The sequence below is a fragment of the Pygocentrus nattereri genome, chromosome 14, assembly GCF_015220715.1.
Source record: "Pygocentrus nattereri isolate fPygNat1 chromosome 14, fPygNat1.pri, whole genome shotgun sequence".
NCBI lineage: Eukaryota > Metazoa > Chordata > Actinopteri > Characiformes > Serrasalmidae > Pygocentrus > Pygocentrus nattereri.
The window spans coordinates 13,042,980-13,067,500 of record NC_051224.1 but is presented as its reverse complement, the minus strand read 5'-3'; the positions used below and the strand labels follow the sequence as shown (position 1 = coordinate 13,067,500).

General features: G+C 39.7%; 3 protein-coding genes across 8 annotated transcripts in view; 2 read left to right on the top strand and 1 right to left on the bottom strand.

Moving 5' to 3' along the window:
- asb16 (ankyrin repeat and SOCS box containing 16) overlaps positions 1–647 on the top strand; it is a 16,624-nt gene extending 15,977 nt beyond the window's left edge. For 3 of the 4 annotated variants that reach the window (XM_037544553.1, XM_037544552.1, XM_017686070.2), the window contains one exon: positions 1–119. This exon is cut by the window's left edge and continues 67 nt beyond it. In XM_037544553.1, coding sequence (XP_037400450.1) covers positions 1–119 — 119 coding nt within the window. The other variant, XM_037544554.1, reaches the window with a different exon arrangement.
- Positions 648–1,612: 965 nt separating this feature from the next.
- Positions 1,613–8,459, top strand: tmub2 (transmembrane and ubiquitin-like domain containing 2). 2 transcript variants are annotated; one of them, XM_017686032.2, is made up of 3 exons: positions 1,613–1,745; positions 3,652–4,185; positions 6,803–8,459. In XM_017686032.2, the coding sequence occupies exons 2-3, from the start codon at positions 3,674–3,676 to the stop codon at positions 7,206–7,208; spliced, it is 918 nt and encodes a 305-aa protein (XP_017541521.1). In that variant the 5' UTR covers positions 1,613–1,745; positions 3,652–3,673; the 3' UTR covers positions 7,209–8,459. The 2 variants fall into 2 exon arrangements, with proteins under 2 accessions (XP_017541521.1, XP_017541529.1); XM_017686040.2 differs by having other exon boundaries at positions 1,631–1,745; positions 3,655–4,185.
- Positions 8,460–9,004: 545 nt separating this feature from the next.
- Positions 9,005–23,862, bottom strand: atxn7l3 (ataxin 7-like 3). 2 transcript variants are annotated; one of them, XM_017686012.2, is made up of 14 exons: positions 23,634–23,860; positions 22,544–22,642; positions 22,164–22,276; positions 21,839–21,971; positions 21,548–21,719; positions 20,866–20,963; positions 20,742–20,764; positions 19,272–19,317; positions 18,716–18,753; positions 18,494–18,562; positions 17,935–17,978; positions 16,642–16,713; positions 12,971–13,107; positions 9,005–11,525 (listed from the first exon to the last, which is right to left on the bottom strand). In XM_017686012.2, the coding sequence occupies exons 3-14, from the start codon at positions 22,212–22,214 to the stop codon at positions 11,230–11,232; spliced, it is 1,179 nt and encodes a 392-aa protein (XP_017541501.1). In that variant the 5' UTR covers positions 22,215–22,276; positions 22,544–22,642; positions 23,634–23,860; the 3' UTR covers positions 9,005–11,229. The 2 variants fall into 2 exon arrangements, with proteins under 2 accessions (XP_017541501.1, XP_017541509.1); XM_017686020.2 differs by lacking the exon at positions 16,642–16,713 and having other exon boundaries at positions 23,634–23,862.
- Between the last annotated feature and the right edge of the window lie 659 nt (positions 23,863–24,521).

Genomic DNA, 24,521 nt, shown 5'->3' with positions numbered 1-24,521 from the left:
GTAGATGTTCACTGCGTCGCCACCTGGGAGCACGATGTCATTCTGGCGTTAATAAGTTAGATATTCCCTGCGCACTGAGAGAGTACCTGCTGCTGCGCATCGACGGAGAGATCCACTGACACACGCACAAAACACGGACAATACTTGAACTTTCGTTCCAGTAAACACTAGAACACAACAGCTGTTTACATGGTGCTCACAAGACATGTGAATAGATGCTATTAAAATGGCAAACCACGCAGTTTTTTACGCATCTCTTGTCTAAGGCCAGGCTAAATAGAATTTCACTTGAGTGCTCGAGGGCAGCCAAGCAAATGATAATGCTGTAATACTGCCATATTAATACTGCTCATACAATACTGCTCATATTAAAGACTGAGCTGAGGATGTTCAGTACTATGTTTTTAAATATGAATTTAGCCTAAATGTTTCATAGAAGAACAATGGACCCCTGCAACAGTATTGTCTTTGTATAATGTTGTCCTGGAGACGGGTGATATGGCAAAAATATGATATTATGACGTTTTTAGATATTTTCATGATATGCCATATGTCATGATATTTATTTTTTCTGGCATCTATCAAGTTGGATCAGACAAAAAGAACCAGTAGATCCTCGTTTATAAAATACTAACAAAAAACATGAATACAATGGTTTTTATTTAACATTTCACATACTGTGCTGCACCAGACCCACTAAAATAGGCATAATTGTGCTCTGTATGTAGTGAAAAACCTTTAAAAACGGATAATATGCATAATATTCTCAGGGAAGCTCTACCCTGGAAAATATTGGACTTGAAGAAGTGAATAGTACCTGTTTACATTTACTCACTTGCATGTACCGTAGCAAGATTGGGATGGATTTGTACTTTTCTGAGTATTTTCAAAATGCTCAGACTTCTACTCAAGCATACAGGCTGTGTACCAAATAACAGAATGACCACATATACTGATATTCAGTGGCCATTTTATCAGAAACACCCTCCATATAGCTGAATTCTACAGGTTGTTTGGAAGGTGGATTATTCTCAGCACTGCAGTGACATTAAGATAATAGTGGCATGGTATTGTGTGCTGTGCTGTTACAATTGTATCTGACACAAAGTTCTTGCTGGGGTTTCTGCTGGTCCGCGTCATTGCTGGGTTGAATAGTCCACCACTCAAAAATACACAGCCAGTCGGGCTCCTGTGCTGTTTTTCAGTAGGGAAGATAAAGTGGACAGTAAAACAACCAGCAGTGCTGCTGTGCCTGATACTGCACCATCAGTCTTCAGTGTTCTGAGAGAGTTCCACTGCAGTTCTGTAGGGAACTTAGTACCCAGAGTTACTGGACTTTTTGTTCAAGCTGTTTTTGGTCACTACTTGTATTATATGAAGTAGGAAAGGAACACCGTTATGTGTGAAAGGCTTTAGTCCTCTCTCCGCTGCCGGACTTTCAGAGGAGAACATTTTTTGTTCTTTTGGGACGTTAGAAATGAGCACGGAAATAATAGAACAAAAGGAAAACAATATTAATATATAAAACGATGAAATAAACCATCACATTTTAAGGGAGTCACACAAAACGCTCGTATTATTTCAGTGAGCTTATTATTGCTTCGGCGTCTGGCAACCCAACGCGTGACGTGCTGTTTTGACGTCAGCGGGCATGTTTGTTTATGAGGCTGGTGGAGTTGCGAAGCGGTGCGGCGTCTCAAATAGCGGGACAGTAAACATCCAGCTATGATCTGAGCGGATCAGAGGTACATTTCTACACATTTTGTTTCTGTAACACGTATACGAGCGCACTAAATAAAGTACACTACGTGTAAATCGGCACATTTAAAACCGCTTTTACAAATAAGACCACTCCTGTGCGAAGGTCGTCCTTGCCTACTTGCTCCCAGCTAAGTTAGCGGGTGCGCCGCTGCTTAGCACTGAGAGTTTACAGCTAAGTTTAGCTGGCGTGTCCGTCTCGGAGTCGTGCTGGCGTTCAGACATCCAGCCACGCGTTCACTGATGTTGTGGTGACCGTATCGATTCGTTATAGCTCGCTTCATTAGGTTGTCGGACAGAGTTAGCCGCCATGCTAGCGCGCAAGCTAACGGTACGCTTTTCAGTGACTTTGTATTTGCCACCCAGACGCCTTTTAAACCGACTCACTGCTTTATAATGACATCTAATGAAACGTAAAGGTGTACAAGACTGAACCAGGTCTAATATAAGCACGGTTACCAATTTAAACCTGAAGCTAATAATGCCCTCAGCTAAGTAACTGTGTCACTCTGTTAGGTAATCAGTCAGTTTTAGTTGTACAGCAGGGCCAAAGAGCTCTCAGCAACATTAATGTTTAACAGACAAATTCACGTTTTTAATCGAGCAAGTATTTAACACAGCGCGAAACGAAGCAGGGATTAAATGTAATTTAATGATAACACGTTTCATTTGTATTTCAGTTTATTTTCTGTGTATTCTATGTTTAATTAAAAATGTATTAATTCTGAACGTTATTTATAGTAAAACCCTTCCTATTAGAATCTCATAGTAAGTTCAGACAATTACAGTAGTGTATTACAGAGTACCTCACTGGTTCTTTAGTAAAGGCAGTGTTCCTATTTGGAACCATGAATTCTATATCATACTTGCGTGGTTCTTTGCATGGTGAAATGGTTCTTAAGCTTGAGTTTGTTTTGTATTGAACTGTGTTGTATGCCTTTTTGAAAATGGTTCTATATGGCACCAAAATGGGTTCTGCTATTGTTATGATGCCAAGCTTGCACCAACAGAAGAACCCTTTTTTGTCCTGTATAGAGCCCTTTTCATCTAGACCATGTTTTCCTTCAGTCTGAGGAACCTTACACAATGCAAAGAATCCTTTAATCCTGTAATAAAAGGGCTCTTTGAGTGTTCACAGTTCTATACAGAATCTCGTTCACTGAAGAGCCCTTAAAGTGTAAGTGTATACAAATGCTTGGTTCTAGAAGAGCTATTGCCTTTACAAAAGAACTCTTGAAGAACCATCTTTTTAAATGTTTGCTATAAGACAGCACTACAGTAAATAGCAGGAGAAATGTTTCAAATTCTTATAGTTTGACTATCACAAGGTAGACATCAGGGTTCGTCTTGTGAGTACGTTTGATTTGGCGTACCAGAGAGTTTCCTGAAACGGGACTTTCTCTGATTTTTTTAATTCAGAGTGATTTGACGTGAAATGGTTCATTGTAGAGAAATTTACCATCTCAGATTTCTTTGCAGTGGGGTTGAGAGGAACCAGATGACCAGTGAACCTACCCAAGTCTTCAGATTTTTTATGCAATGATGATTTATTGTAAAATCTAGAAAACCTTGGAGGGAAAAGTTGATTTAGATCACAACCCTTATGGTATCTATTGTGAACTATGTCTCAGGCATCAGGCAGTGCAGTCATATGTAATAACTGTGGAGCTTTTAGAGGTAAAAGTCGGGTTCCTATCACCACCACCATTGTGAACAAGTCTGACTGTTTCTCTGTCTTTAGTGTGTTTGAATGACTTTCTTTACTATTTAATTGTGAAGAAATTTTTAAATATTGATGGAATTTCCTTTTACCCCCTCATTTGAGGGGACCAAGAGTCTGTCCTGTAAGCAGTTCTAACTGAAAAATGGAAACTGTGCTCATCTGTGTTTCAGCAGAGGTAGTGAGGGTCCTGGGATGGCGGTGTGTGCTCTGTCCATGTTTGATGGGGTGGGGGACGAGGCCACAGCGGTGGGTGGTGTGGTCATCCTGGTCCTGGCCCTCGTCCTGGCCTGGCTGTCCACTCACGTGGCTGACCGTGGGGACCACATCCTGGGCACCATCCTGACTGTGGGTGCCCACGCGTCCCTAATTGGCCTAGGAGGCCACGACAGCTATGCAGGACCCCCAGCCAGCTCAGAACCTGGAGAGCAGCAGAGCGACGACCCAACAGAGGAGGACAAGCAGGAGGAGGAGGAGGAAACTGGAGAGGATGGATCAGATGAAGGAACAGGAGAGGAGCTGCTAGACATCCAGGGAGGGCGGAAGAAAGTGAGCCGTGGGCGTACAGAGGATGAGGTGGGAGAGGATGAGGGGACGGAGGATGAAGAGGATGAAAGCACAAGCATTACTGTGCGTCTAAAGTTTCTGAATGATACTGAGGAGCTGGCAGTGCTGAGGCCTCAAGATACAGTGGGAGTGTTGAAAAGGTGAGGACGCAAAATGTTGTAAAATGAATATAATGCAGACAGCAATAACTGTAGAGAAATAAATGTTATATTTCTCTATAATTGTATTCCAGGTTGATTTAGTCCCAGTTTCTAATTTTTAGAAACTGTTTAGCTTTGGCACATGGAAAAACATCACATATCAACATCAGCTTATAATACCCATATGGGTGCATTCCTGTCAAATCATTATGGCTTCTGTGGTTTCCTGTTACTTTGCACTATCACAACATCAAGTGCAACGTAAGGAGTTTGCTGTATCCACATTTGTAAACTAATAATATTATAATATTCCAATGAATAAGCATTTTTTATTGCTTTGATGATTGCAAGCAGCTAGCTGGCCATTTTGCTAATGTGAGATACAATATTCACTTTTCTTCTACACTCACTTAAAACTGGATTAAAAGTGTTATTTTTAATTTTATTTATCTGGTTTCAAACTGCACGTTTGAATATCCGACTACAAAAACAAATGATGTGTCTGGATATCCATATTTGAATATTCACACATTTCCGTACATCCACACAATAGAAATTAAGGTTGTAACATTTTTAGTATGCATTGAAAAGTTTGAAACTGTGTATAGAAATTTAAAACCGTATTACTGTTATGCCGACAGAAGGGATATGCTTTAGAAAATGTGTGTGAAATGTGTTATGCCCCTTGGTCTCTTCCAAGGGTCTCGCATCTGTCATATATTGTAGAAACCACTCTCAGTTTAAGACTAGGCATCTGGGTGCAGTAAAGTTGGCTGGAAGAGGAGGGGCTTATGTTGTATACAGACCCATGCTCGAATGACTGAGCTTCTTAAGGCAATTGTAAAGTGTGACTGATATGTGTACATATTAGTAATTTTTAAAAAGTTTTGTTAGAATTTTGAAAAAGTTCTGAGAGAAAAAAACTTTTATTTATCTGAGCCAAAACAATCTGTGAAGTATACAATTAGAGCCCTGCAGTGTCATTCGTATGTTTCTAACACATAATACCAAAAATATCTGAACTTGACCTTGAGTTGAAAATTGTGCTGAAACTGAAAATGTGTGCATCATCGAATCCCTAGCTTGCCTGTATGTGAGCTGTATCTGTAAACATTTGACACATTAACATTAACGTATGAATATAACTTCAGTTTGCTGTTTTATAGAGATGTTTTATAGAAACCACCGTATATCTAATCAGATTTTGAATTTTTGTTGTTACACCCTTATAGAATCTTTTTTTGCTGCACTTCTTTCTTTGCAGTCTGTTGAAATAATCACATGTATTATATATAAAATTAGAGCACTATAGCTTTTTTAGCTTTTTATATACACTATATTGCCAAAAGTATTCGCTCTTCTGCCTTCCCATTCTTAATCCATAGGGATTAATAGGATGTTGGCCCACCATTTGCAGCTATAACATCTTCAACTCTTCTGAGAAGGCTTTCCACAAGTTTTAGGAGTGTGTTCATGGGAATATTTGACTGTTCTTCCAGAAGCACATTTGTGAGGTCAGACACTGATGTTGGATGAGAAGGCCTGGCTCACAGTCTCCGCTTTAATTCATCCCAAAGGTGTTCTGTGGGGTTGAGGTCAGGACTCTGTACAGGCCAGTCAAGATCTTCCACACCAAAATCGCTCATCCATGTCTTTATTACCCATGTTGGAATAGGAATGGGCCGTCCCCAAACTGTTCCCACAAAGTTGGGATCATGAAATTGTCCAAAATCTCTTGGTCTGCTAGGAGTTCCTCTCACTGAACTAAGGGGACGAGCCCAACTCCTGAAAAACACCATAATCCCCCCGCCACCAAACTTTACACTTGGCACAATGCAGTCAGACACGTACCGTTCTCCTGACAACTGCAAAACCCAGACTCATCCATTGGATTCCCAGACGGAGAAGCGTGATTCGTCTCTCCAGAGAACACGCCTAGACTGCTGTAGAGTCCAGTGGTGGCGCGTTACACAACTGCATTTATCGCTTTGCATTGTGCTTGGTGATGTAAGGCTTGGATGCAGCTACTCGGCCATGGAAACCCATTCCATGAAGCTCTCTACGCCGTTCTTGAGCTAATCTGAGGTCTGTAGCGATTGACTCTGCAGAAAGTTGCTGACCTCTGTGTGCTATGCACCTCAGCATCTGTCATTTTACGTGGCCTACCACTTCGTCGCTGAGTTGCTGTCGTTCACAATCACTTCCACTTTGTTATAATACCACTGACAGTTGACTGTGGAATATTTCGTAGTGAGGAAATTTCACGACTGGACTTGTTGCACAGGTGGCATCCTATCACGGCACCACGCTGGAATTTACTGAGCTCCTGAGAGCGACTCATTCTCTCACAATTTGTAGAAGCAGTCTTTTGGCCTAGGTGCTTGGTTTTATACACCTTTGGCCATGGAAGTGATTGGAACACGTGAATTCAGTCATTTGGATGGGTGAGTGAATACTTCAGTAATATAGTGTGTATAAACAGGGCATTCACATTGTCACATCTAATCCTCTCAATTAATTCTTGCATCCCTTCAAACACACAAAACTAATTCATGTGCACCGTTTTGAAGTTGTTTACTTCATTACTTCATATAATCGAATCCCTCTCTCCTTGCAGTAAGTACTTCTCTGGACGTGAGCGGCAGATTAAGCTGATTTATCAGGGGCAGCTGCTGCAGGACCCGCGCCGCACACTGCTCTCCCTCAACATCACTCACAACAGCGTCCTCCACTGCCACATCTCTCAGGCCCAGGCCCCAGCTTTGCAAGACCCCGACCCAGAAGAAGCGTCTCGCCCTGGAACAGGCGCGGGTTTCAGCAGGGGTCTGAGCAGCGGTCTGCGCTCGGCTGCCCTGACCCTCAGCACCGGCAGCCTGGTAGTGCCTGTGTTTGTGGTGCTGCTGGCCGTGGTCTGGTACTTCCGCATCAACTACCGGCAACTTTTCACTGCACCGGCCACCGTCTCTCTTGTGGGAGTCACTGTCTTCTTCAGCTTCCTCATCTTTGGCATGCATAGCCGGTGAAGGCAGACAAACGAGCAGACAGACATTCGGATGGAATTAAGAAGAGACCCGAATGGATGAAAGGTGCCAATTTGACAGGAGAACTGAGGAGTGACTGAAATGTTATGAAACTATTGTGACTGAAATGTATTAGATGGAAAAAGAGCAGTAGATGCGTTGGGTACAGAAGGAATGGGATAGCAGACGTGTACTCAGGGAGCCTCAAGGCTTCTGGTGCCATTTAGTTGACTGGAATGGTGTGTGTGAGAGAGCGTGTGTGTGTATGTGTTCCCAGATTTACTTGTGGATGCTGTAATTATGCTTTTGAATCATATAACCTTTGTAATAATTTAATCTCAAACTGAGGCCTAGTTTGTCCTCAGTTATATTAGGGCTCTTGCTGGTCTTTTCACGGATATGATGTTAATGTTGTTTTAATGGTCAGTAGGTCTTATTTCGTTTGTTACAACTCCACAGACTCCTCAGCGCTCATGCTCATGAGAAGGCACAAAAATAGAAATAAAACGTGCAGATTTCATTAACAGCCATCTGTTTTTCAAATTAATGTCAGCTGTCAAATTAACTCAGTTTGTGTTGTGTTGGACTCCAGGTGATCATTTAATATTCATATTTATTCAAATAGCTTTTTTTTCCCTTTGCAGTCCATTTCATAGCTTTCCTTGTTTTTTCATACTGTGTGTCACAGCTAAATATAGGTGATGTTTTTGTCCTTTGCTCTCATGAAAAAAGACAGGGTTACCATGTTAACAAGTGCTAAACAAAGAAAAGCAAAGTCATGTAAATAAAGGAGTATTTTCTGTACGCAACGTCAAATGGGTGGATATAAACCTAGCAAAAATGACATTTTGTAGTTTTGCCACAGAAGTGTTTTGTCTGTAAACCTTCATGTGTGTCACACGTCAGTTTTGAAAGATGAGAGTTGGCACAAACAGGCCAGTAAAATAAGTTGTTCTCTCATCCTCGATGATATTGAGATTGCTCTTTGTAAAGACTTTTTTGCTTGCCTTGAAGTATGAAAATTGATTTTAGCTTTTGGCTTGCATTTTTTTGATATTGAGTTCAGATTAAATTTGAGAAATGTTTTAAATATATCTGGAATTTGACAAATATTCTGCTGTAAAAATTCACAAGTAAAAATTATTTTAGCATGCCAGATTAAAACTTTCAGTACTAAAAGGTTATGCCTTTTCAAATTTCACATTAATGAAAGGAAACAATTGGGCTAGTAGGAATTAAATGTGAACTTCTGAATTCTGATGACATTATTACTTTTCTTACTACTGAAAGTGGGAAAGTGTGTGTGTGTGTGTGTGTCTCAATTGCTAGTTGTTACAATTATGTGAAAATTGAATTCATACAAGTAAAAATGTAATTTTAAGCAGTATTTGCATTTAACTTAAAAGCTAAAAACATCCTTGCCCTAACAAAGCACTGAAAAAAAGAAAATACAAAAATTCTGCATAATGAGAAACTGTAGTGCTTTTTGTAAAAAAATAGCTAAATTGAAAATGAACAGTTTTAAGACAGATTGGGCCTACATTCTTTTGCTGCTCATTGTTCCAACACAGTCCATCTTGACAGTGTAGCGTTTTTAAAATCTGGAAACAGTTTTATGTAGCCACTTAAACAAATTCTGTACTGGTAATTTGAATATTTTTTTCACAAACTATGGTGCACTACAGTTAAGAGTTTCAAAGATGAATGAAAGGGGGTTTTCCCCATTGCGTCTGTTGATCTTGGGAGCAGTGGAAAAGTGGAAAAGTGACGAGACAGATAGCAGACGGGAGAAAAAAACATCCTGAGACACGCTGGGCTTTATTGAGACTAGAACACAGGCTACCACTGTACACTCAGAGCAGAGCTAGAACTGCCAGCATTGAAAATAACATATCCATACGCAGTACTTCATATGTAGGGATGAGGAACCTGTGGAATCTTTTTTTTCCCCTCCACCACAAATGCAGCTTCATTCAAACACTCAGCCTTAAAATCAGTTCACAAAATTCACAAATATGGAAATTAACACAAAATAGAAGTCCACTTGTATAGACTGGATTTGATCCATAGGGAGTGCATCTTTCATCAATATTACCCACCTGCACTTCACAGGCTTTTAAGTGCCATTTCTCTACCACATTATTTCGCTGTTAGGCCTTTTATCATATTCACATCTAAGAGTAAAAACACTGAGGAACGGTTTCTTATACAGGCGTAGTCCTGGACTAGAACTTCTAGAACTAGGCTTAAAGGGGAATTCCATCGATTTTTCTCATTTTCAACATAATGCAATCATACTTAAATGTAATCAGGCTTTTAAAGCGGTTTGATATGAAATGCTCTTTTCTAGAGAAACTTCCTGAGAGAGAACTGTTCACAGTGGTGGCAATAGGAACCATATATCTAACACATAATTAAAGCCTCTGAAAACTACATCCCACATGAAGAAATCTGACCTGGCAAGTTTCTCTACAGATCATCAGTTCACATCAAACATCACAATGAATTATGCAGAAATTTGAAACTTTGAAAAATCAGTGGAATTACTCTTTTCAACCACTGTCTGAGAAACTGACCCCAAATGTAATAAGTGCTTTGAAGACCAACAAACCAGACATAAACAAGACAACATGCACCAAGGGAGCAATACTTAGCAGGGAGGACCACAAACAAGCAGGCAAAAACAAACAAAAAAAGAATCCTAACATTATATTTTAGACTAAATAGTGTAATTTACACTGTATAATATTTACTACGAGGCAGCAGAAAATGACAAAGTGTTTATCAAAGAAACATAATTTGGCCTGAAGCTGTAACAGTGATTATCAAAGGAGCATTATTCAGCAGGAAGCAGTAGAAACAGGCAAGTGTAAAGTAGCATTCTGGAGTAGCATTATTCTGACTGACAGTAAAGAGTAAGTCGCAGTAACATTATTGTGCACTTTTACAAGCACAAGCATTCAAACCATATTAACATTATTCAACAAGACACACACACACACACACACACACACACACACACACACACACAGCACTGTCCAACAGTCTGAGACCACCACTTATTTAATTCCCAGTAAAAAAATGGCCATTAAGTACACATTCTTAAAGGTCAGGAGAACAAAAAACAGAAGATATATATTCAGCAAATATTGTTCGATCTCTGCATTTATTATTGCTTCCAATCTTTTCAAGAGATTTGCTTTCAGTTTTCCAAAGAAATCTGCAAGGATTTTTTCCTCCAAAGTTCAGTTTTAGAAATAGTTTTTTTTTCTGATTCATGTAGACTCATTCAGTAGTGCTGAGGTCTGGACTGGGGTGGTCAGTCTGAGAGCATCAGCAGTGTCTTTCTTCTTTCTCCACGTTTCTTTTTCTCACTGTCAAGGCTACACATCCTTTCAGACCAGATAGCATGCAGTTATCTTCTCAAGGTGGACGTATGAACACCTGCTGAATTTTTCATATCTGAAGGAAGAATGGGGCTTGATTTTCAATTCATATTTGTCCATCTTTCAAAGCTTTAAGAACTAGGGGATAGGTTTGGTGGCCCACCAGGTCTTGCACACTTGTTAGGGGTCCCATGTTCTCTGTATAATTTTTTAAATACAGTTTTGGAAACTTGTTTTTACTTATTTTCCTTAGACCTTCTTCTTCCTTATGAAGTCACCTTGTGTAATATTTTATATCTTCAGAAATATATTCTAAAAATTGAACTTAGGGCCATTCTGACTGGAAATTAAATGAAGGGTGGTCTCTGACTTTTGTACAGTACTGTACCTTTACACCCAAGATTCACACTCAAACTTACACTCAGCGCTCACACACTTCACACGCTGTAGTCTGAACATGCTATGGCACGTTTATGCGAATCACAAATGTAAACCCCAATATTCAACTGCACATAACATACTTACTGTTTTAAGGTCTCTTGTGCACAAATTGGTGGAAAAAGAAATGAGAAAGATAAATGAGTGTAACGCTCTTGTCCAGCATTGATATGGATGAGTTTGTGAGGACTGTTCTTTTTTCAGTTCAGGTCATCATAAATACTGGGAGCTGGGGGAGCTGGTGGAGCTGGCAGTCTTGGTCTTTTCTTACGATTTGACAGAGCAAGTGCATTCTGGGAACTGCTGCTGGCACCACTCAGTCCACTCCCACTGCTTCCTCCGCCTCCTCCTCCTCCTCCACTGCCACTTACTCTTTCCCTCTCTCCTCTCTCTCGCTCTCCTCCTTTTTCCCTCTCTCCTCCCCCTGCACTACTCACAAGCAGTGAGCCAGGCTTCTTCTTTTTCTTAGGTCTCTTAGAGTCTGAGTTGTTAGTACCTGAGAGAGAGAGAGAGAGAGAGAGAGAGAGAGAGAGAGAGAGAGAGAGAGAGAGAGAGAGAGAGAGAGAGAGGTATATAGACAAATTAAGTGGGGGAAAAGAAATAGTAGTGAGAACAAGGATTGTGAAGCACATGAACACAGTCAAAGCTAGAATTGGCCAATTAGGCCAAGAACATCACAGAATGTTGGATCTGATTCTGGAACAAATGAAGCCTTGTAGTCGAAGACATAATTGCTTATAGCACAACATGAGGACAAGTAAGTATAGTGGGTCACATAATAGCAGCAGTGAAAGCAAGTAAAAACAGAAAGTTTATTTTGTTACCGAGTCAGGAGAAAAAAGACATTACAGTTTTCACAGGAGTTTTTCAAACGTCACAGGTCTTCACGTATTAAGGTCACACTCAAAAAGAAGGTCTGGCTTGATGCTTAGGTTTCAAGTGCAAATTCAACATTTTACTAATGAAGATATCGCTGCTGTCAAAAGAAAACCTTGTATCTGCATCTTTGTTTTTCAGTTTTTGACATAATTTGAAGATACCTTTTGCGCTTTATTTGGTTTGTAAATTTCATGAAGAACAGATCAAAAGAAATGACCCAAAATTACTTGGAAAAAAATTCTGGTTCCATTGACATACATTAAGAGTAGAGCATGTTTTGTCCTTTTCCTGTAAAGTTAACATTTTGGAGATACAGGGTTTTCTTCAGACAATAGCAAAATGATGATAATACTGAATAATTCACATACATCCTCCGAAGAAACATTCTGCACCAAGTTTTGGCTGAGTTCTCTTTTAATACTCTTTCAAACTGCTCAGATCAGATTCATCTGCTTGTGGGGATCCAAGGCCTAAATGACTACACAAAATGTTCCTCTGTACATTTCATGCAGTTACACATTTCCACCAGAGAGGTCTTCAAATCTCCAAATGTTACACAATGCTGCTTTAAAATGGCTTTATTTTAAAAAGTCATATTTGTCACATACCTGAGCTGTAAGTGACGTTTACTTATTTATTTACTGACATTTGACATTTATTTTTACAGTTTAACATAATTTGAAAGGGAAATCTAGACTAGAAAAACCCTCTTTTGATGACATATGTTGAAGGTAGAAGTACATTTTAAAAGTGCCTTGGGATGGATACTTGAGGGTGAGCTGTCAAGTTTTTTTTACATTGTGGGGATTGTTGTGTTATGCATTTTTGAGCAATGTATGCTGGGTATTGCAGTGAGAAAACACTGATAAATGGAAACATGAAAATGATACAAAATTGTGAAATAAGTCAACCCGATGAAACTGAGGGGTGCAATGCTGCACTACAATGAATACATTATATAACAAATAAGACAGTAAATAAAACTGAGCTAGAGAAAAGAGAATAGACGGCAAATTCAGCGGCATCGCCCAACCCAAGAATGTATACTTATAAAGAACTCACTGGCTTTTGAGGAGGCTGAGTCTGAGGGTGAGATGTCAGATGACCCATCCCACTGGAGGCGGGACATGATGAGTTGTCCGTCAGGAGTGTCATAACCATCGTTTTCCAACGCTGACTCCGGATCTGGCAGTGCTGACCTGTCAATCAACAAGTTGAGTTTACTACAGACCTGCTGCACACTACAAGGTGCTCTCAGCTAACTTACGGTGACAGCTAAAATTATTTGAAAAATTAAAGTCTAGAGAGATACATGAACCTAATGCATATATATCTTCTTCTTCTTCTTTCAGCTGCTCCCTTTAGGGGTCGCCACAGCGGATCATCTGCCTCCATCTTGCCCTATCCACTGCCTCCTCTACTTTCACACCAACCATCTCCATGTCCACCTTCACTACATAATGCATATATATCTGCATATATATTTTCAAAACCCAGTTTGAAGATGTCAAGAAAACCCACATTGAAAATGAGAGTTAGGTCCAGTCAAAAAGACTGAAGTGAAGTGAAGTGAAATGGTACGACTGAGAGACTGATATTCATTTGAATGCTTCAACGTTAACATTGTTACATGATATGCTATTACAGCATGCAACATTTTCACATAGTCATATGTAAAAGTTTAAAGTTGAAGATAACATATCCTCTACAAAGAACTTAAAAATGAAAAAAGAAGTGAATGTCTTCTGAAACTTTTGCTGCACAACTTCTATTGCTTGTTGTTGTTGTTGTAGCTGATTTGAAAATATTGGAAAGAAAAAAAATGCAGCATAAACTGTGCCATAGCTTTTGCACTGGCCACATTTCAAGTTTAATTTTTTATTTTTGTGCTTGTGGTCTCTGTAGAGGATGTGTTAACTTATTTCACTTTAAAATTTTTAAAAATCAACAACACATGAAATCTGATCACGCTGGTCAACTCTTGCATATGACTGAAGACATCAATAAAAACTACACTCTGTGGGGATAATTAGCATAAAAGCATTAATATGTCAATTGTGTTGACAACTAAGGCCTTCTTTCTACTTTTTCACAGACCAATTCACAAGAACTACTTCTATCCCTCTGCACTTCTATCCATCAATTTTTACAATAGCAACACTATTATAAAATATTTGAGGATGCCTGTTGCCTGCTACATTTTGTGAACAACATTAATGATGAATGGACCAGTAAAAACACAGTTTTTTAGGTTGCAATAACAGATCTTGAGCTCCAATTTATGTCCCAGACTAATTCCCTCAGCTAGTGAAGGCTAGCACGTGCTTTCTCCCAGTCAAACGTTGCCAGCCCCCACAGCTATCTAATGTGACCTCACTGGACAGCTCAACACACTTGGAGCAGAACACTAATGACCAGTTCTGTTACATCAGCTAATAAACAATCTTCTAACTACAGGTAGCGGCCCAGAGCTCCAGCCCAAGTTCTTTTAGTTCTCCCCTCCTCCCTCAATTAGTGTTCTCTCATATGTTGAGGGCATAGTCTGAACTCATAAATGAGCTATTTAGCAAACAGTAGGTCAGTAGAATTGCTGGACTCTTCCTTTAAGCCCTACAAATTTCACCTTCTAGATCAATGGGATAAATACAGAGGAAGAAATGAAGCAAAAGTGCAAATGTCAAGGCTGATATTAGCCCCTCATTTCTCTTTGCCTATTTGAAGTCCATGGCAGAGAGGGAGAGAGGTGTCCTCATTTCAAATCGACACTGCAACTCAAGTTGTTTAATTTTAGTAATGTTTGCAGAATACTGTATATCCATAACAAGTTTGGATATAACACATTTTTGAATAGAATAACAACAGAAAAACACTTCTATTCCTCTAATAGAGGTGATATTAATATAGCACTGATACTGCTTGTATTTGTAAAGCCCACATCCAACAGCAACTTTTTTTCATTTACTTTCTCTGCCTTTATGTGTAACATTTGTAAATGAACTCTGTTTGAATTTGGCTGCCCTGCTTTGTGCCTCATCCGAAAAGCAGTCCTGGTTGAAATGTAAAGAAAAAGTAAAGTAACTAAAAATTGATTGTCTGAATCATTTGCAAAGCTGCAATGATGCATTTGCCTCATAGCAAACAGCAGTGAAATTTAGGATCTCTTTGGTTTACCTACAGTGCCTTGCGAAAGTATTCACCCCCGCCCCCCCTTGGCTTTTTACCTATTTTGTTAAATTACAACCTGTATTTAAATGTTTTTTTTTTATCTGAATTGTATGTGATGCATCTGCACAAAACAGTCTAAGCTGGTGAAGTGAAATGAGAAAAGTATATGTATTAAAAAAATCTGTGGAAATAAAAACCTGAAAACTGGCATGTGCATATGTATTCACCCCCTTTGCTATGAAGCCCTGAAAAAGTTCTGGTGCAACCGATTACCTTCAGAAGTCACATGCTTAGTGAAATGAAGTCCACCTGTGTGCAATCTAAGTGTCACATGATCTGTCAGTATATATACTGTCAGTATATATTTCTAAAAGGCCCCAGAGCCTGAAACACCATTAAGCAAGAGGCACCACTAACCAAACAACACCATGAAGACCAAGGAGATCTCCAAACAAGTCAGGGACAAAATTGTTGAGGAGTACAAGCCAGGGTTGGGTTATAAAAAAAATATACAAATCTCTGATGATCCCCTGGAGCACCGTCAAATCCATTATCATCAAATGGAAAGAACATGGTACCACAACAAACCTGCCGAGAGAGGGCCACCCACCAAAACTCTCAGTCTGGGCAAAGAGGGCATTAATCAGAGAGGCAACAAAGAGACAAAAGGTAACCCTGAAGGAGCTGCAGACTTCCCAAGCAGAGACTGTCCATATGACCACAATAAGCCGTATACTCCATAGAGCTGGGCTTTATGGAAGAGTGGCCAGAAAAAAGTCTTTACTTACAGACAAACATAGGAAGGCTCATTTTGAGTTTGCCAAAAGGCATGTGGGAGACTACCCAAATGTATGGAGGAAGGTCAGATAAGACCAAAATTGAACTTTTTTCGGCCACCAAGGAAAATGCTATGTCTGGAGCAAAACCAACACATCTCATCACCCCAAGAACACTATCCTAAGGATGTTTTTCTTGAGGAACAGGCAAAAATTCCAGTGGTAAGATGTGGCAAGCTTATAGAGACTTATCCAAAGTGACTTGCAGCTGTAATTGCCGCAAAAGGTGGCTCTACAAGTACTGACGTTAGGGGGAGAATAGTTATGCACACTGAAGTTTTCTGTTATTTTGTCCTATTTGTTCCTTGCTTCACAATAAAATAAAAAACAATCAAATGTTCAAAATTGTAGTCATGTTCTGTAAATGAAATGATGCAAACCCTCAAATAATCCATTTTAATTAGAGGTTGTGAGGTAGCAGAACATGAAACATGCCAAGGGGGTGCATATTTTGCAAGGCACTGTAAAGTATCACAGGAATAATGATGAAAAATGTTAGAGGAAGAAGTGTGCTCTTCCACAATGAATATGGAGCTACTGCATTGGAACACTGATTTAACATGGATACAACATTATTATAACATTAAATAAAAAGGAGCAAGACAAAACAAGAAACTTTGAATTGCAACTGGGATATGGTTGCAAGAAAGAGCAAAGAGTGTTTTTTTTTTTTCTTTTTTTCAGCCAGGAGGGCTTTAAGGTGGGGAAAGTAGGGTTTAGGGTGAAACTCACGCGGACGGCCCCAGGAGGAAGACCCTGACCGCCCTCCTCTGCTCGTCCGTGTGCTGGGGACACCGCTGGGACCTGGCAGGACACAATGTGGCATTATGCACTGCATCAGACATATTTGGACCAGAGACTAGACAGACATTGCCAGCAACCAGGGAGGGTCTGCAGTTAGAGATTAGTGGTTAGAATGGGCCAGATGGGTGCTGGCAGATGTCTAAAAAGTCCCATGCCATGAAAAACAAGCAGTGCTTTAAAACAACCTCAGATTGTCCAATTGGGGAGGAATGGATCACATTTTTATTTATCAGAATAGAGATGGATCCTTCCTATATATGGTCAAACGTTAATAAGACAATGGCCAAATAGATTTAAATGGCAAAACAGACTAAATTAGCCCCAGAAAAAAACAAAAACAATTGGCCCAACTACTAAAGGTGTACAAAATAAAGAAATGACATTGACACCGAGTTGCCACTTGTGTTCCATAAAATCAGTCCCAAGATGACACGATCATTTCCATTTACTCAAATGAAAAAGATCGTGCCTTCGCATGACACATGCACAATCAACATTAGATTTCAACAAACACATATAAGCACACTAACACACACTGTACACACACACACTCAGAAAGAGTAACGCATCTATAGCACACTAAACAGGACTAACAGCTGCTGTGTAAGGGGATCAGCAGGCTTCAGTTAAGCTTTGGCACTTAAACATCATCAGTTTCCTCATCTGCCTTTACCAGACAACAGTTGCCTATGATGTGGTATCAGAAAAAAACTATAGTTACTTTATATATGTTTATATTTACATAGAACAAAAAGCTAACAGTGATTCACATAAACATTTTTTTGACCATTTAGGATTTAATGTGGACATTTAAAGCTTGCAAAATTCGCCCCATCCATTGTAAATCAAAAAATGGTTGATTCCACAGTTCCTAATTATGTAAGTGGTTAATCTGACCAATGGGACAGGCACTTGTTTGTATCTACCTAAATACCACAATGACTTCTTTGAAGACTGGATTGGAAGAATTCAAACGTTTTGTTAAACCACTGAGTTAAAATACAAGCATGATAATTCTGTCACATAAGAATAAAAATACAAAAAAAAAACCCTGAAAATCACAGACATGCATTTATTTCACAGAAATCATTAGTACTCATCTGAAAGCCATGAAGGCCCTGAGGGTTCTTACTACTGTGTGTGTGTGTGTGTGTGTGTGTGTGTGTGTGTGTGTGTGTGTGTGTGTGTGTGTGTGTGTGTGTGTGTGAAAGTTTCACCTACCGCGTGCACATCTTCTTTGTGTGCTCTGATACAACCCCACATTGCTAAGGAGAGAAGAGCTGCTGTCAGCAACAAGCTTTTAACAAGAGCTGTCATTAACTGAGCATGATCGCTGTCTAGCCAAAAGCACACTGAACTTCATACAATCAAAATTATAGCAAACTCACACTCAGTAAAACAAACACTGCATAATCTCTCTCAGAAAGCTGATAATACTGGTAGATGCGACCACTCATAAAACTATGATGTCATGAAAAACATTGAGACTGATATGTGGAGTATTTCCTGTCTACAGACGACCACAGTCAGTGTAATTAGTGCCATCTGAACATGTATGTATGTTCATTTAGTGCAGAGTGTGAGTTTGGATGTAAAAGAAAACACTCATAAAAATCCTTCAAAAAAAAGGGGCCATCATCTATAAAATCAGACATAAAAATTCACAATCAGTGCATCCCTAACATATATATACATATGGTTTGGCTGTATGGATATGCTGATACAAGACAAAACAGGTGCAAGGCGGTGAATAACTGAGAGAAAGCTGTACTTTGCTTACCGTAGCCAGAAGTGATCGTAGCTCCTCTGGCCCTAGAGTTTCATAGTTGATCCCGGAACTGTAGTTATACTGCAGAGCAAAAGACAGAAAAGAGCACTGTAGTGAACAGCTCCACATGTGGGATGGAAACATGCAGCATACCGATGAGGCAGTTAGGGCAAGAACCCTATACAACAGCTCACAAACATGCTCAAACAGATTCAAGGTAAAGTAGATAAATACCTTGTAGAGGTCTGGATTCACACTACCACTGAGCTCTCCTGAAAAGAGACAACAAGGAAAAAAATCTTCTCACAGACAGAAAGTGAGAAGTCCAGAAGCAAAGACCGAGCTTGGGCCTTAAACCTTGATCATGTAGTCACAATTTAAAACCTGCACTGAAAATAGGTGTTGATTTCATGTCTAAATCATTTCCATTTTAAATATATTAAGCACAGTTTTGTCATTCAGTTTAGTTACTTTTAATCAATAATTGTGCTGATTTCATTTGAATCGAGCCAAAACAACAGCATTTTTGTTTTGTTCATTAGTGACATTAAGCACACATCCTGTACAAAGAATACATTTCTGCCCATTTAAATTCACAATTACTGTTTATTTGCTTAATTTAACTCATTGGAAAAAACAAACATCAAATGCGGCCTGCGCAAAAGTTATAGCACATTTTCCACTTTTTATTTTATTTCTTCCAGTATGTTAAAGCAGCAAATAAACGAGGAGCAGACCTACTCTGAAGCACTTCTGTACTTTAAATACAAACAAGCAAGAAGAAACTCACCATTTTTATGCTTCAAGGATTTGGATCTTCTTGGAGAATTTGGATTCTAGGAAAGTAAAGTAGAACTGCATTTAAGGGCTCAAAGCTACTTAGCATCTTAAAATCGCACATATAGATAACATTGTACTTTATGCAAGCTTTCGGCTGATAACATATACAACCCCATTTCCAAAAAAGTTGGGACACAGTGCAGAATGTAAACTAAAACAGAATGCAATGACATGCAAATCATGTAAATCATACTTTTAAAGGAAAATGCTACAAAGACAACATATCAATGTTGAAACTCAGAAAATTCATTATTATTGTCATTTTTTTAAAAATACAAGCCCATTTTGAATTTGATGCCAACATGTTCCAAAAAAAAAACAGACTGTGCTGCCACATCTCATCTTTTAACAACACTCTGTAAGCGTTTGGGAACTGAGGAGACGCTGCTGTAGTTCTGAAAGTTCAGCATTAATGGTGCCTTCACAGATGTGCTAGTCACCCATGCCATGTCAATAAATGCACCCCTAAACCATCATGAATACTGGCTTTTGAACTGTGCACTGATAACAAGCTGGGAGGTCTTTAGCCCAAAGACCAATGATTCATTGTACCATGTGACAGTTTTCCGCTTCCACTCAGTCCATTTTTTTTAAACCCAATTTTCGCCCCAACTTAATCGTCTCCAATTCCACTTGGGACTCTTCCAATCACACAATATTGCCAACACTAGTAGGGTAAGGGCTAGCAAAGGCTTCCTCCGAGGCCTGTGAAGCCAGACACTGTATCTTTATGAACTGCCGCACATGCATCGTCATTGGACAGCTGAACATGCTCAGAAGAAAGCGCCAAACACCAGATCTGTTATGTCAGCTAAAAGACGTCTGCGCTGACTAACATGCCGTTGAGTGATTGGGGGAGAAGGGGGGCCATCCTACCCCCTCAAAGAGAGCATAGCTAACTGTGCTCTCTTGGACTCCTGGCTGTAGCATCACCAGGGATCAAACTCAAAATCTTCATTCTTTTTTGGTCATTCAATTTGATCGTGCAGTCTTTCACAGATTAGTGAATCCCTCCCCATCTTTACTTCTGACTCAGCCTCTCTGGGATGCTCTTTTACACACAATCATGTTACTGACCTGTTGCCAATTAACCACCAGGTGTTTTTTTTAGCATTACACAACTTTACCAGCCTTTTGTTGCCACCAGCTCAACTTTTTTTCGAAAGTGCTGTTGGCATTAAATTCAAACTGGGCATACATATGTTTAAAAAATCAATAAAATCTCTTAGTTTCAACATTTGATATGTTGTATTTATACTATTTTCAAAGAAATACAGGGTTTAAATGATTTGCATATCATTGCGTTGTTTTTATTTATAATTTGCACAGCATCCCAACTATTTTGGAAATGCAGTTGTAAATAACATTGTATTTTAGACAAGCTTTGACATGAAACTCATGTTTTGGGATTTTTCAATACCTTGTCTGACTTTCTCTTCTTGGCTGTCAGGGATAAAGACACACAAGCACATTAAAATCTGTACAAGTAAATTAAACGAGATTTAGCTGAGGGAGGAGACAACAAAGTAAAACAGAGAGCTCACATTTCTTCTCTGAACCATATGACCAGTCATTGTCATTGATGTCATCATTGTCCTCTTGGTCACTCTCGGACTTGCTTGTGTTGTTGCTGCTGGCTATTCTGCAGAGAAAGCATGCTTTTGTTACATGGGACTACAAACATAACTCACAAGACTTACTTTAGGTGTATGTACATTGTGCTTCATGCATTGCAGTGGAACTCAAGACAAAGAACATAAACAGTTACTGGACATTTATGTATGTCTGGGCTTAAGTATAGTGGTTTAAGGATCTCTTTTAGAAAACTAACATCAAAATTAACAGCAAGTGAAATAACAATTAAATTACATTATTATTAGTTAGTTATTATTATTATTATTATATCATTACTATAATATTATTATTACTATCATTATTAAAATAAAATTACAGTACATTCTTTAGCACTAAACTGTCTCTGAACTGATGTCTGTGCATTTTGAAACGTTATGAAGCCAAAACATGTTTCTATTCAATTTCGTTTCTGGTTGCGTGAATCTGAATGACAGTGACTCTGTCATAACTATAATGCCAGATTTATCCCTGTTTGGATAACTAAGATCCTCAGGACAAATAAGAACCTGAACCCTACCTACCCCTAACTATTTCAAACTGAATGGAACTGAGCAGCACAGATCTGCACAGCATAACTGCATGTGAGCTAACCTGCGGTTGGCGATGCGACTGCTGTTGCGACCCATTCCCAGACACTTTTCCAGGTGAGGAGCAAAGCGTGAGGCTGCTATACTCCTGCTGCAGTTAGGACACACACACTCCTTATTCTTCCACTGGTTGTACACCTGACCAAATATGTCCACCCCTGGCTGGTCCACAATTTCTACAAGAAAGACAGCACTGCTGTGAGGATCCTCTTAAATCTAAGCTGGTATAACCACCAAAAATGTTTATCTTGGCACCAGAAAAAAGTCTGAGTGAAATGATGACTTGCTCTCTCACCAAAATCCTTCATACTTTCTTGGTCCGTCTCATCAAGGAAGAAGTAGCCCTGTTTGACTGCGCGATGCACCTCAAAGCACAGCCCCAAACAGGCATCCTCCACCAATTCTGAGTAGATGTCATGAGCCAAGGCCTGAGGCATGACAGATAAAACAGGTTTACCTGGAGATTATATGTGTGTGTGTGTGTGTGTGTGTGTATAAATATATATATATATATATATATATATATATATATATACACACACACCATATACTTAAATGCTTAATTTAATAATTTCAAGTTAAATAGAGAGCATATGGAAAAAACAATATGATATATTTACCTCCAGCTTGGTGTTATCCAGGCCTGACAGCGACATATCCTCCATTTTCATTTGAAAAAGCTATTATAGCGAGGTCGTCATTGTTGATTCGGTGCAGCAGGTGGGCAGCCACACTGTCAGAAAACAGAATACAGATATTAAACACCTTATTTAGACTTAGAGGTGGGTGACATGGTAAAATTATAACATCATGATACATCACTAAACAAAATATCGCATCACAATATTTCGTTTCTATAATGTTTGATCAGACAACAAAATAATCAGTACTGCCACATAAAAAAACTATGAGAACGATGATTTTCATTCAACATCTGCCATGCAGGCCCAGTTATACTCGCCCTCTTCTAAACAAAGACGGGCCTGTGTATCTGACTGACCTGCAGCAGCCTCTCAGAGCAGATGGACCTCAGGAAATTCAAGCACTTCTCACAGATGACGGAACAACCTGATGAAACTTCACAGACTACTACCTAAAGCTGAAATGTGGAGGAAATGAGGAGAATATTAAAAATCACAACTCTGGTAAAAAATACTCCACGTATTTGTGAGGCATAATCTGTTTCAGACTGTCCAACACAAAAGTTAGCCTCCTATTCTCTAGCTTCGTGTCTGTTACACCTTAAATGTCACAGCAGCTATTGAGACTGGGATGTAACTGTAGCTAATGTAATTACTGCCGCATCATTTAAGGTGGAACGGAAAATTCGAATAAGAAGCTGAAGAAGAGGTAGCCAGTGTTAGCCTCGCCAAACAAAACCGAGCTGGCATGAAAATCAGCCAGCTTGCTGAGGTGGAGCCAGCTATAGCCAACTAATATTGTTAAGACAGTTCCTCTCTAACGAAGTTAGCTAGCTAGCTAAGTTAGCTAACTAAGTTATTAACAGGAAATGACGGTGTAGACGCAGGGAAGAAGCAATGCTATTCTGACAGCTGGCTTAGAAAACAGCTGGATGACAAAGTATTTCAAGCCATGGTTCTCGTGAAGTCCAACGTCCAGCGGATTGCGAGGCTGAAGCTTGCTTGTTATTCGAATTTCCCCGTTCCACCTTAAATGATGCAGCAGTTCCATTCTGATGCCTGATGCGCAAGAACGTAGCGTTAACTAACTTCTACACCATTTAAGGTGGAACGGAAAAGTCGAACAAGAAGCTGACATCAGCTTCTTCAACAGGCCTGTACTGTTTGGACTCATAACTGCAGCTTTTATGAAATGAGCACATTCGGGCAGTGACAGGTCCGTCCGCTGAAGTTAGCCTGCTAGCATCCACACTGCTCACTAGTGGACATGAGCCACTGTAATGAAGAGAGACTTTCAGGATGTTCTTTAAAGAGCTCGGAAACGGCTTTACAAAGCTCGCATAGACAGTAACACAGTGTGAGCACACACATCTGCAGCCCACCTCCCTCCCCGCAGAGAGAAGCGCTATTTTGTTGCCCCCGCCGTGTAACAGAATTTACTACACCTACCCCGAAGCTCAACGGCCTAGAGTCCTTCTTCTGGGTAGTTTACGGGTGGCACCTTGGTGGAAGGGGAAAAAAACAGGTAATTGCTATACTTTAAACGGTTGACATGTGAAATAAATTAATACGTCCTTAGATATTTTAACATTATAGAGATGTGGGAAAAATAAAGCGCAGCCATTTTGCCATCCGCAAGGCGTCACTAGTCAGCTACCGAACAGCAGCACATCGATTGCGCTGTCCGTGAAGATAAGGAACTTCAGACACCGCAACAACAAGGAGCATTTTATTCAGGTACAGACTGAGCAGAACGGCTTTTAGGTGCTGAACCTCGAATAACGTCATTAAATGCTCAGAAGCACCATCATTATAAATTATGGAAGTATTAATATTATCTTCTATGCATGAATTATTTCCGAGCCTGTATTCCCACTTGTGTTATACTTATCCTATATTCGTTACATGGTCACTATCCGGCGGATCGTTGCTGTCAGAAAACAGTAAGAGTATCTCAGTTTTCCGAGTTTTATCTTTCTGAATCATTTCATTCCGCCGTTTTTCACACTGTGCACATGTCGTGAGGAAGGGGCCAGCAGAGGACGCGCGGAGCCCCAGCAGGAGGCTGTGGGCGAGAGCAAAGCGAAGCAGCTGTAATGGCCTCGCAGTAATTTGACGTTCTCTCGCAGTTACAATGGGTGTCGCAGGGAAACGCCAAAATATTGCAAGGCTCAGCAGAAATATTCCAAACTACTTTAAATAAAAACTTTGTTAATTTAAAAATTAAAGTCAGGCATGTTTTTGCCTTCCTCTGTAAACTTGCCATTTTAAATATTCATATTTCGTTCGTGGGGTTTCTGACCAAACCCTACTCGGTCATAAAACTAGTTTAAAATA